The 10,780-nt window shown below is 42.5% G+C and overlaps 2 protein-coding genes across 2 annotated transcripts; one reads left to right on the forward strand and one right to left on the reverse strand.

Moving 5' to 3' along the window:
• Window positions 1-2,903, reverse strand: nefla (neurofilament light chain a). Its single transcript, XM_053339926.1, has 4 exons — window positions 1,863-2,903; window positions 1,557-1,681; window positions 455-933; window positions 1-329 (listed from the first exon to the last, which is right to left on the reverse strand). The coding sequence occupies exons 1-4, from the start codon at window positions 2,901-2,903 to the stop codon at window positions 1-3; spliced, it is 1,974 nt and encodes a 657-aa protein (XP_053195901.1).
• A 4,784-nt stretch (window positions 2,904-7,687) lies between these two features.
• pgam2 (phosphoglycerate mutase 2 (muscle)) lies at window positions 7,688-10,014 on the forward strand. Its single transcript, XM_053339934.1, has 3 exons — window positions 7,688-8,193; window positions 8,405-8,585; window positions 9,518-10,014. Exons 1-3 carry the CDS (start codon window positions 7,777-7,779, stop codon window positions 9,685-9,687), a joined length of 768 nt encoding a protein of 255 aa, XP_053195909.1. The 5' UTR covers window positions 7,688-7,776; the 3' UTR covers window positions 9,688-10,014.
• The last annotated feature ends 766 nt before the right edge of the window (window positions 10,015-10,780 follow it).

The following is a 10,780-nucleotide window of genomic DNA, read 5'->3' on the forward strand; positions in this document are numbered from 1 at the left end:
TTACTTCTTACCCTTTGTGTCTTCTTTGTTCTTTTCTTCTACAGCTTCAGCTTTGGCTGCTTTTCCTTCATCTTTTTCCTTTTTGGTGTCAGCTTTGTCATCTGTTTTAGGAGCAGCTTTGTCATCTTTATCGTCAGCTTTGTCTTCTACCTTGGCATCGATTTTATCGTCTTTCTCTTCACTCTTTTCTTCTTCCTCCTCTTCCTTTTTTTCCTCCTCTTTCGTGTCCTCGTCTTTGTCGTCAGCGCCTTCTGTTTTCTCCTCCTCTTGTGCTTCTTCTTCTTTCACTTCAGTTTCCTCTCCTTCTCCTTTTTCCTCTTTCTCTCCCTCTTCTTCAGCTGTTTCTGTCACCTCTTCATCACCTCCTGTATCAATAGATGACATTTTTTTCATTATTATTATCAGTCGGTGTGACCTGAATACTTACGAAATATGATCAAAAAGATGTACTAACCCTCTTCTTCTCCCTCTTTAGCCTCCTCATCTCCCTCCTTAGCCTCCTCATCTCCTTCTTTAGCCTCTTCATCTCCTTCTTTAGCCTCCTCTTCATCTTCTTTCTCTTTATCTCCCTCTACTTCTTCTTCTTCTTCCTCCTCCTCCTTTTTCTCCTCTGTCTCCTCTCCTCCCTCTTCCTCCTTCTCCTCCTCCTCCTCTTCCTCCTTCACCTCCTCTTCCTCCTCCTCCTCTTTCTCCTCCTCTTCCGCAGGTAGGCTGGCCTCTGCTTGCTGGGCGTGGCTGGCAGAGATGATACCCTCAGTGGTGCTGACACTGGAGCTGAGCAGTCGTGATGTCACCAGGTAGGAGGTGCCGGAGCTCATGCTGGAGAGGAAGGGCCGGGCGTAAGAGGGCGCTGAAAAACTGTGGCTGTATAGAGAGGATACTCCCCCACCCACTCCTGCACTGAAGCGAGACTCCTCCCCTTCCAAGAGCTTCCTAAACAGGTTGGACAGAAGGCAGGTGGTGAGTCATGCAGTAGATGGAAACTCTTTTTGACAGCACAGTTTTAAAAATGGTTAATTAGTATCCTTTTTTTCACCCATAAAAATGAAGCTCATGGATTTGAATAAGGCTCTGATTAGGCTCTTGAATGAGTTTACCTGATGTGTGGATAGAAAAGTGATTAACTGAAGCTAACTCCCACTATTTTTAATACTTATTTATACTATTATAACAGCCTTCTCATGCATCTTTCACATTTGACAGTACTTAATTAAACATAGCTTAATTTGTAATTTACTAACACCATGATGTATAAACTAAAAAAAAGTCTTTCTCATACATTTTATAGATATCCACATTTTCCAAGAGAAATGACAAATAGAATTTCCTAATATACTTTATCATCTCTTACAAAATAATGTGAATCACTTGTAAACCTATTCAAACTTGTATATTAATTTGTTATAGATACAACTGTTATTATGATACTCCTTCATTACGTTATATTATACTTTTTCAGTAATTAAGGATTTATGCAGCACTGTAATATGCTAATAAAATCATAACTAACCAGAACTGGGTTTGGATTTTTCAGACTCCTTCTTGTTGCCACTCACCTGTATGCAGCAATCTCGATATCCAGAGCCATCTTGACATTCAGAAGGTCCTGGTACTCCTTCAGGTAGCGTGCCATTTCCTGTTTGGTGCCCCTCAGCTCACTCTCCAAATCTGCAATGGTGTCCTAAATAGAAAGACAAAGTCACTAATCCTTTATAGGTCATAAAGACACATCATTGTAAGAGCATATGCAACATGCAACATGTAAATAAAATGCTTTATCCTGCAATTTAAATGCTAATCCAAAAAGTCTGAATATTAATAACCCATGATAATGAGGGTACACATGCAGCACCATTGCTGACCTGCATAGCAGCTATCTCTGCACTCTGCTTCTCCTCCATCTCATGCAGCTGTTTCTCCAGGGAGTCATTGAGGCCTTTGCATGCATCAATCTCCAGCAGGCGGGTCTGGAGCTGGCGTCGGTACTCTCCTGCTTCGTCCTTTGAGCTCCTCACAACGTCGCTGTGCTGGGCCACGGTTTCAGTCATGGACCCCACTTTCCCTCTGAACCACTCTTCAGCTGCCTGCATGTTCCTCGCTGCCAGCCTTTCATACTGGGACCGGATGTCCCTGAGAGCCCCAGAGAGGTCAGGAGTGGCAGCCTCAGACTCTACGGCCACCTGGACACCCAGCTGGACTTGGGCCTGAAGCTCGGTCACTTCGCCCTCATGAATCCTCTTGAGGAAGGCCAGCTCCTCAAGCAGGGTTTCTACACTCTTCTCTAGTTCGGCCTTACCTAAAGCGGCCTGGTCAGCTTCACGACGGGCCTCCATCAGCCTGCTCTCAGCCTCCTCACGAGCCAGCACTTCCTCCTCATACCGACCCTGCAAGGCACTCAGGGTTTGTTCCAACCTCTCTCTCTGTCCCAGTATAGCCTGTTGTTCAGCTCTGGCCTCATCCACAGCAGCTCTCAGAGAGCGGGCCTCTTGCTCATACAGGGCTTTTAGGCGGGATGGCTCAGTGTGCCTCTGCCTCAGCAGCAGTAGCTCTGCCTCCAGGGCACGGTTCTGCTGCTCTAGGTCACGCACTCTCTCTATGAAGCCAGCAAAGCGGTCATTGAGGTCCTGCAGCTGGGAGCGCTCTTGGGTGCGTATGGTGCGGAAATCAGAGCTGATCTGGGCTGCCTGGCTGAGCTCCAGCTCCAGAGAGGTGGCTGGTGAGGAGGAGGAGAACAGCGCCCGGCCGGGAGAGGAGTAATGCAGACGGGAGGAGGACAGTGGGGATGCATGGGAGGAGTAGACGGAGTGGGTCCTCCCTCTGGTTACCACACGAGGGGGAGCCTCGACATACCAGCGTCTGTATGACGAGGTGGAGTAGTAGGGGTCATATCCGATGCTACTCATGGCTGAGTGATGGGAGGACAGGCTGCTCCCCCTCTCCTCTCTGTGTATGTGTGTGTGTGTGTATGTGTGTGTGTGTGAGTGTGTGTGGAGATGTATTCAGGGCTCAGGTTTAAGCCTCGACTGCTTACTGCTGCAGCAGCCTGTGCTTTTATAGCTGGACGGTGCTCTGTGACGCAAGCGCTTTCCCCAAACTCTGACAATGCAGGCTCGATAGGCTTACACTGCAACAGCAAGAAATAAAACAGAGGGGGAATCATGGGAATAAGAAAGAGAGGGAAATTAGTTCACACAGAAGAAGACAGGATGGAAGAAGTTGCAAAAGTACATGTTATAACATTGGATTCATCTGTTTGTGTTGTTTTGGCTTTGCCTTGGATGTAAACATGTAAACAAGCCATGTTTTTTTAATGAAATCCCTTTCTATAAAATATGTTCATCACATTGTGCTTTACACTGCAACAAAATCATAAATACATACAAAACAAGACATATTGCACATCTTCAACTTTAAAATAAAACCTGAACTTGGACCATGACCATGAACATGATACCATGTTATAGTTTGTTTCGGAGTTCCATATACAGTACAGAGAGCAAAAACATGGTTTAAACATACTTGGATGTAAACCGTGCTGTTCTCACTGCAGGAGAAAGGGGGGGTGTCCTGATTTAACAGCCGTGACACAGCATCTCTCCCTCTGGTGGAGAGCAGAACTGCAGCAATGACCTCAAAAGACCTCTAATGATACATTTCAACCTGAACAGAAGGTAAGTGTCACACAGTAAGGACATACAATTTCAGTATTACCAGTTAGTAGAAATATGATAAATAAGAAAACATGAATTTGAATTTCCTGATCCATCAATAAGCTGGGCTGTTTACTATGCAGTTGGTTAATTAGTAGTATATGCACGCAAGCTCGGTTTTTTATGTTTAATTTTTTTGTTACTATTTTTTTTTTAATTTGTCTTTGCTTTTTCTGTCTGTGCAAAATGTCCTCATGAAAACTAGATCAAAAATTATCTCAATCACCAATATAGTTAGGAAACAAAAGTCTGGTTTGTGTATGTGTTATATCTGGCTGTAATTTCATATCAACTTTTTATTTATGCACAAATTTGAATTAAATGTAATGATTGCAGTGTTTAATAAATGACACATGAATGGATGAATGATGGTATATAACATTGCCTTCATAATTTGACATGGGAGAAAGCAAGCATTATGATCCCTCATCAAAACACAAGATGTTCATATTGTACTTTAAATGTTATATATTCCTAACTAAAATAAATCATTTTTATCAGTGAAAGAGGAGCTGATTTGCCTTTTGCGCATTTTGTCAGCTTGTACTTTAAATGCTTAAAGACAAACAGTCCCTCTCATCTGAGGGACTGTTTGCACAGATACTCTGGCAGGTCAATTTCATCTAGTTGCTGATATGCATTTTCTTTTGTGTGACTCATGAGTGTGTGTGTGTGTATGTGCAGGTATACAGTGGCTCATTTATGTAAGGAGATTCATCTTGCTTTCAATCTACATGCATAAATGAAATGTATTGCGGGCTTTGCAGCAATATCTGTGTGTGTGTGTGTGTGTGGTGTGCAAGGTATGCAGTACTTATAAACTATGCTGTTCTCAAACAGAAGTGAGGCAGGCAGTGGGAGCTGCACGGACTCTGCTGCTGCAGGCTGAGTCATCGTAACAGTTGTAATCACACAAACTCCCCTGTGTACACTTTTTCCCACCTTAACAGCAGTCTGACAATCTGCACCAGCACGATTTATGGCTGACAATTACTAGATCCGAGGAAATGACACAGAGAAGACTATTGACTTCTCTTCAGTTACAAATTAACTTACTTATGGTGTTACTTTTTCTTGTTTTTCTGTATGTGAGACAAATTACTATAAAAGCTCAATACAACAAGTACAACATTATAACATCCCCATCATCATACAACTGACAAATAACCACAACATTGTCATCCACAACATCCATATTATATCTAGCCTTACAGCCTCTATACACAATGAACAAATATTCCCTTACTTCTCTGTATGTAGGCAGAAACAGCTCCTCTTACATGCATCATCACAGATAAGCCAAGTCTAACCACAGGACAACAAAACCATAAGTCCCCCTTTAAGCTTACATGTTGGCAGTTACAATGTTAATCTAAAAATTAATTCATACTTGGTGGGTTTAGTCTGAAGTTGAATCTCTTGCTTTATGAATTGTATTTATCAACTCTTTAATGGCTCATTGGTTCTTTTTTGGCCACTAGGAGGCAGACAAACTAGCTGACAGGTACACAGCCACCCTGTTAAAACAGTTTCATATTTTCCCATCCATCAAATGCAGAAAGAATACAGCACTGATTATGATTGCTGTATCTGGGCACCTAACAAATACTAATCCAATACTCTAATATGTATTTTAAGCTGTGTCATTGTTTCCATCAACTCCTGAAAAATATGTTTTGCTCTGTTGCTTCTAGATGTGCAACTATAGTATGATAAACAGCCATTCTGTAACTTTGTTGCCTTGTTGGTGCTTAGCAGGTAGTGCACAGCTGGTTTATTTTTTCCCTACAGGCATTAATGAGAGAGGTGAGACTGGAAGACCAAAACAAAATAGTCTAAAACACTCTGTAGAACTGCATAGCTGTGTTTTATTTCTTCATTTTTTCGACATTAAAAACTGTGTCCTCATATTAATTTCATTAACATCAGTTTACCAAAGAGCCAGTGTGACCCCAGCCTTTTCCTGCATCATCATACTTAATAGTTCCTGTTTTTTTCAATACAATAACCTAATCACCTTTCATGAACACATGATGCAGGTTGGCGTCACGCCTGGAGCTCCATTAATATATTTTTGGATTATTGTATTTTCTTTTGTCTATATATGGATCGTAATTTCATTTGGTCATGGGGCATTGACTTTTCCTGACAGCTCAGCTTTGGCTCAGTGGCTTAGTTTTCAGGCTTAGTCAGCACTTGCATCTGTATGTCCTGTAAGTTGCAGAGCATTTTTGATTTCCAACCTTCAGCTTCATAAGGGATATAGCAGAATATCTGGCTTTGAATTTTTATAATCATTTAATTATTAAATACAGTAAAGGTAAGTTGTAATACAGAAACATACCAGTTTCCTATCACAGGATTTTTTCCTTCTCACAGGATCTTTTGGTTTGCAATCAGCCCCATGCTTGTACTACATACAGTTCCTAAGACTACTGACATAACATGACTGAAATAGACCTTTTATGAGATGCAAAGCTTCCTCAGTCTGACCTGATACAGTGTAGCATGTTGCACGCAAAATATAATTTGTGTAAATGATACAAGAGCAACTCCTAGAGGTGATGGGCAGAAATAACGCCCTTAAAAAGCCCTCTTTACCATCATTTGCTATGACATGCTGTTTTTCAGCATTAGCTATTTCACTGTGCACTTCGTTAATGCATTATGCTGCTTCTGTGTTTGTCTTTATAGTGTCACCAGATGATATAAAGGGCAGGTGGTGTAAGACACCAAAATGAACCCCAGGAATTTAACAAAAACAAGTATGCAACACAAATATAAAGTCTGCAGCTTCACAGCAAGCTGCCACCTTCCCGTCACTACCACATCACAACTGAGCTGTGATTGGCCTTTTACCTTCTCAGTCTCTAACCATGTACTCAGGTTACCGTAGGGTAAGCTAGACCTACAAACTTTCAAAGCATATAGAACATCACTGATGTAGAGTGTCTCTGTTACTGCTGACAATCACAATTTTCTATGGTCACACATGCACTGCCATGACCGCACCAAATTATACAGAATGTCATTTACTACAGAACTGTTTTATCCATCCTGCCTCAGCGTGACAGCACCAAGTGACTCACTGCTTAGTGCAGCTAATGATGCACATCTGTTGTCACTATCATTGATTAAGCAGACATCTGCCCAAATGTCACAAAACTCTTTCAAAAAAAGAAACATCACAGCAGGACTAATGCCCTTCAACAACCAAAATAGTTAACTGAAACTTGTATTCTATTATTTATGTAACATGACTGATAAATTAACTGAAACACTGGAATGAAATGAACGATTTAATAAAACACTAGTAATGTTGGGAACTAGGGCCTACAATCATATTTCAAATGTATATTTCAATTCTATCAACAATTATCACTATTAGTAGTAGCAGTAACAGTATTAGCAGCTGTGGTAGCTGGCTGCATGATTACATAATTAGAGTAAGAGAAAGTGAGAATGAAATGAGAGCATACTGTATGTAGCTCTTCATTCAACTGTGATTGGGGTACATACAGTACATGATGTCCATGCATTTTTGCCTATCACAGTGTGGAAACTTGAGTGGACCTCTGTAGGCCTCATTGTCATTGGTATTCCACCCAAATGCCATGTACACAAATGGAATGTTTACTAAACATACAGTACGAACTGCTTTCAGTGCAATGAGTTCCAGTTTCACTTTTAGTGATAAACTGTACATGGAGTGTGGGTCCTCTCTGCAGGCAACTCTGATCTTTACACTTTTGTTCCACAGTTCTCAGTTTAAAAGTCATGTTGCTATTTTGGCTTAATATCTGACCTATGCCCTTCCCAGCCACCACATGCAGAGGCCTGGGTTTATTGGTTGAGCCTGTATGTCAATCAGAGTACGAATGCCTCTCACAGGTGGAAAGTAAAGGAGGCCTGTCTGCTATGCACTGCCACTATCTAGACTGCTATAAAAAGACTGTTGTATGCTGGCGGGGCTCACTGTTGGTCAGGCTGTGTGTGTGTGCACAACTTAGAAGGGCTGAGGGTACTTTGTTTGCTTTAAGGTAAACTCAGAAGAACCATTGCAAGCATGGCTGGTGTGCATCGTCTGGTTATCGTTCGCCACGGTGAGAGCGCCTGGAACCAGGAGAACCGCTTCTGTGGCTGGTTCGATGCCGACCTCAGTGAGAAGGGTCTGGAGGAGGCCAAGCGTGGAGCCAAGGCTATCAAGGACGCAGGCATGAAGTTTGATGTGTGCCACACATCTGTGCTGAAGCGTGCCGTCAAGACCCTGTGGACCATCATGGAGGGCACAGACCAGATGTGGCTGCCTGTGCACCGTACCTGGCGTCTGAATGAGCGTCACTACGGAGGCCTCACCGGTCTCAACAAGGCTGAGACAGCTGAGAAGCACGGAGAGGAGCAGGTGAAGATCTGGCGTCGTTCCTTTGACATCCCACCTCCACCCATGGAGAAGGACCACTCTTACCACAAAGTCATCAGTGAGGTGAGACAACTGAAATTAAGATAGATGTTTCTCACTAATAAATCGAACAGTAAAGACCAAATTCAGCAGTCATATGAGACCACTAAGCAGGTATTGACATGAGTTTATTTGGAGCACTAGTGGTTTCTCAGTGGTTTTATCATTCAGTTATGTAACTTTTGTCAATTGTTGTGGGAGTAAACTATCCTCTAACTGTTTCTACTACCTGCAGTCCCGGCGCTACAAGGGCCTGAAGGCTGGTGAGCTGCCTACATGTGAATCACTGAAAGACACCATTGCCCGTGCCCTGCCTTACTGGAATGATGTCATCGCTCCTGAGATCAAAGCTGGAAAGAACGTTATCATTGCTGCCCACGGCAACAGCCTCCGTGGCATTGTCAAGCACTTGGAGGGTGAGCATTACAGTTTGCAGGTGGCAAAGCTTAAAAAAAAGACAATGAAATAGAAGAGTGGTTGGTAGGGGTGAACGCTTAGATTATAAAATCTCCATTAAAAAAGTTAGGGTCAGGCTGTTGTCTTTGCACACACACAAACAAAGGCACATTAGTCACTTGTGGGGACATAGGGTTATGATTAGGGGTACATTCATTTCCTGGAGTTTTATCCTAACCATAACCATAACCACTGCTTGCCTAACCATAACCCTTACACTAACCCTAGCCTTAACCACAGGCCCAAAAATCGGCTTTTTCCTAATTGGGGACACAACTTTTGTCCCCAATTGGACAAGCTGCCCCCAATTAACTGGCGTTTTAGTTTGGAATTCATCCCTGAAAGTAGACTATGATAGACAACACCTCCCTCCCACTGCCCAACACATACACACACACGTACACACTCATGGATTACAGTGACTATAAATAGCAGATGGGGACTCTCGCTCTAAAGCTCAGGGACAGGGGAGATGGTCATGAGCTTGGTTCCCATTACAGTCACGACCTTTATGTAGAAAGGTTGTCCTTTTTCAAGGAGTGGCCAGACATGCATAAGGGAGTTACATAGTCAGAAAGGCTTAAGGGCAAATAGCAAATGTCACTGAGGAAGTGCAGAGTTTAATGCTGAGGAAGAAAAAACAAGCAACTCAAGTTTCTTATATAAGCAATACATAATGACACCAGTTTAAGATAGAAAAAAATCTTAAAATGCAATAATATATGCGGAAAATCTGCTCACTTGACTAAGTTTTATTATGCAGGACCATTGTCTGTCCTGTGTGCTTTGCTGGGCTCCAGACAGCTTCATATCCTATCAATTACATTTCCTCTGTTCTGTCTGCTGCTCTGCTTGTTAATCTGTCTGGTCTGTGTCCCTGTTATCTTTCCAGGTATGTCTGATGCAGCAATCATGGAGCTGAACCTGCCCACAGGAATCCCAATTGTGTATGAGCTGGACGCCAACCTGAAGCCAGTCAAGCCCATGGCTTTCCTTGGTGATGCAGAAACCGTAAAGAAGGCCATGGAGGCTGTGGCCGCCCAGGGCAAAGCCAAGAAGTAAACCTGCCCTGGAGGGTCTGTGAAGGAGGAAGAAAAAGAGACTCTTCCCCTTTTGTCCTTCAACCCTTTCCTCCTATCCATTTGTCCATCCTTGTTGTCCATTCCAACTGAGGAAATGTTTAATGGTTCTTTTGGAGACGGGCCATTTTCAGCACATTAGCCTCCTGTTTGCTTTAATGGCAGACAGAGATGACCTGTCAATTCAAGCTGACAGCCAAGCTCTACATTTTCAACGCCCACAGACCACTCAGCCCTTTTAAATTGTGGTCAAGCCCTATTTTGAGGGCCCCACCACCCTGGCACAACCAATAAAAAAAACATGTTTTTATTTAGGCTCATGTCTCCTTAATCATCTCATGTCTCTCTTCCCATTTTCTTTCTTCATATTACATTGTCACCCTTATCTGGCACCCCTATTCTTCTTCCCATTTGGAAATCGGTGGTTTCAGCAAAGTGCAAAGGTGCTGTGAAATCTTATCCAGGAGACAGAGAAGAGGAGGAGGGGGAGGAGAGATAGCGAGAGCGAGAGAGAGAGAGAGTCAATGGGTTCATCTTGGCAGCATTCCCATGATGCAGGAAAGCTTATCTGAGAGTTTCTGCCTCTTCTCTGCTACAGTCAGATCATACAAAGAAACACACAGGTGAAAAGTCAGTTTAAGCAGTTACCTATCAAACATAAAGGAGTTTTAGTAACAGACAGGTGAAATATTAAAGGACAATAAATGAGTAGAGCAACATAAAAAAATCTGAATTATTCAATGCAGGCAACATTTTCCTGGCATGGTTTAGGTCTTCTTGCCACTTTACAGAAAGGGCCACTTATTTATTTATTTATTATTATTATTTATTCTGGGTGATCAGCTTTTATTCAATGATGAAACACTTCAATACTGAAGGAAGTCCACTCTTTCAGGATGATAATGTCCCCATCTAGAGGACATGAGAGCTCACTGAATGGTTTGATGAACATAACAATGACGTGATTCATAAGCAGTCACCACTTCCCACCCAAATGAATACCAAAGGGATCATTTGTACATACATACATTCTTTTGGAAGAATATTATTCACTCCTCTGTGGAGTTACAGAGACA

The sequence above is a fragment of the Scomber japonicus genome, chromosome 19 (genome assembly GCF_027409825.1).
Source record: "Scomber japonicus isolate fScoJap1 chromosome 19, fScoJap1.pri, whole genome shotgun sequence".
Taxonomy (NCBI): domain Eukaryota; kingdom Metazoa; phylum Chordata; class Actinopteri; order Scombriformes; family Scombridae; genus Scomber; species Scomber japonicus.

Bases quoted from the DNA above. Each gene is read 5' to 3' on its own strand.
- pgam2 (XM_053339934.1), top strand. From the start codon at position 7,777: ATGGCTGGTGTGCATCGTCTGGTTATCGTTCGCCACGGTGAGAGCGCC. The intron at 8,194-8,404 runs GTGAGACAACTG...TACTACCTGCAG, and splicing joins ACCACAAAGTCATCAGTGAG to TCCCGGCGCTACAAGGGCCT. The intron at 8,586-9,517 runs GTGAGCATTACA...TTATCTTTCCAG, and splicing joins CATTGTCAAGCACTTGGAGG to GTATGTCTGATGCAGCAATC.
- nefla (XM_053339926.1), bottom strand. From the start codon at position 2,903: ATGAGTAGCATCGGATATGACCCCTACTACTCCACCTCGTCATACAGA. The intron at 1,682-1,862 runs GTCAGCAATGGT...CTTTCTATTTAG, and splicing joins CAGAGATAGCTGCTATGCAG to GACACCATTGCAGATTTGGA. The intron at 330-454 runs GTTAGTACATCT...CAGCTGAAGAAG, and splicing joins TAAAGAGGGAGAAGAAGAGG to AGGGAGAGAAAGAGGAAAAA.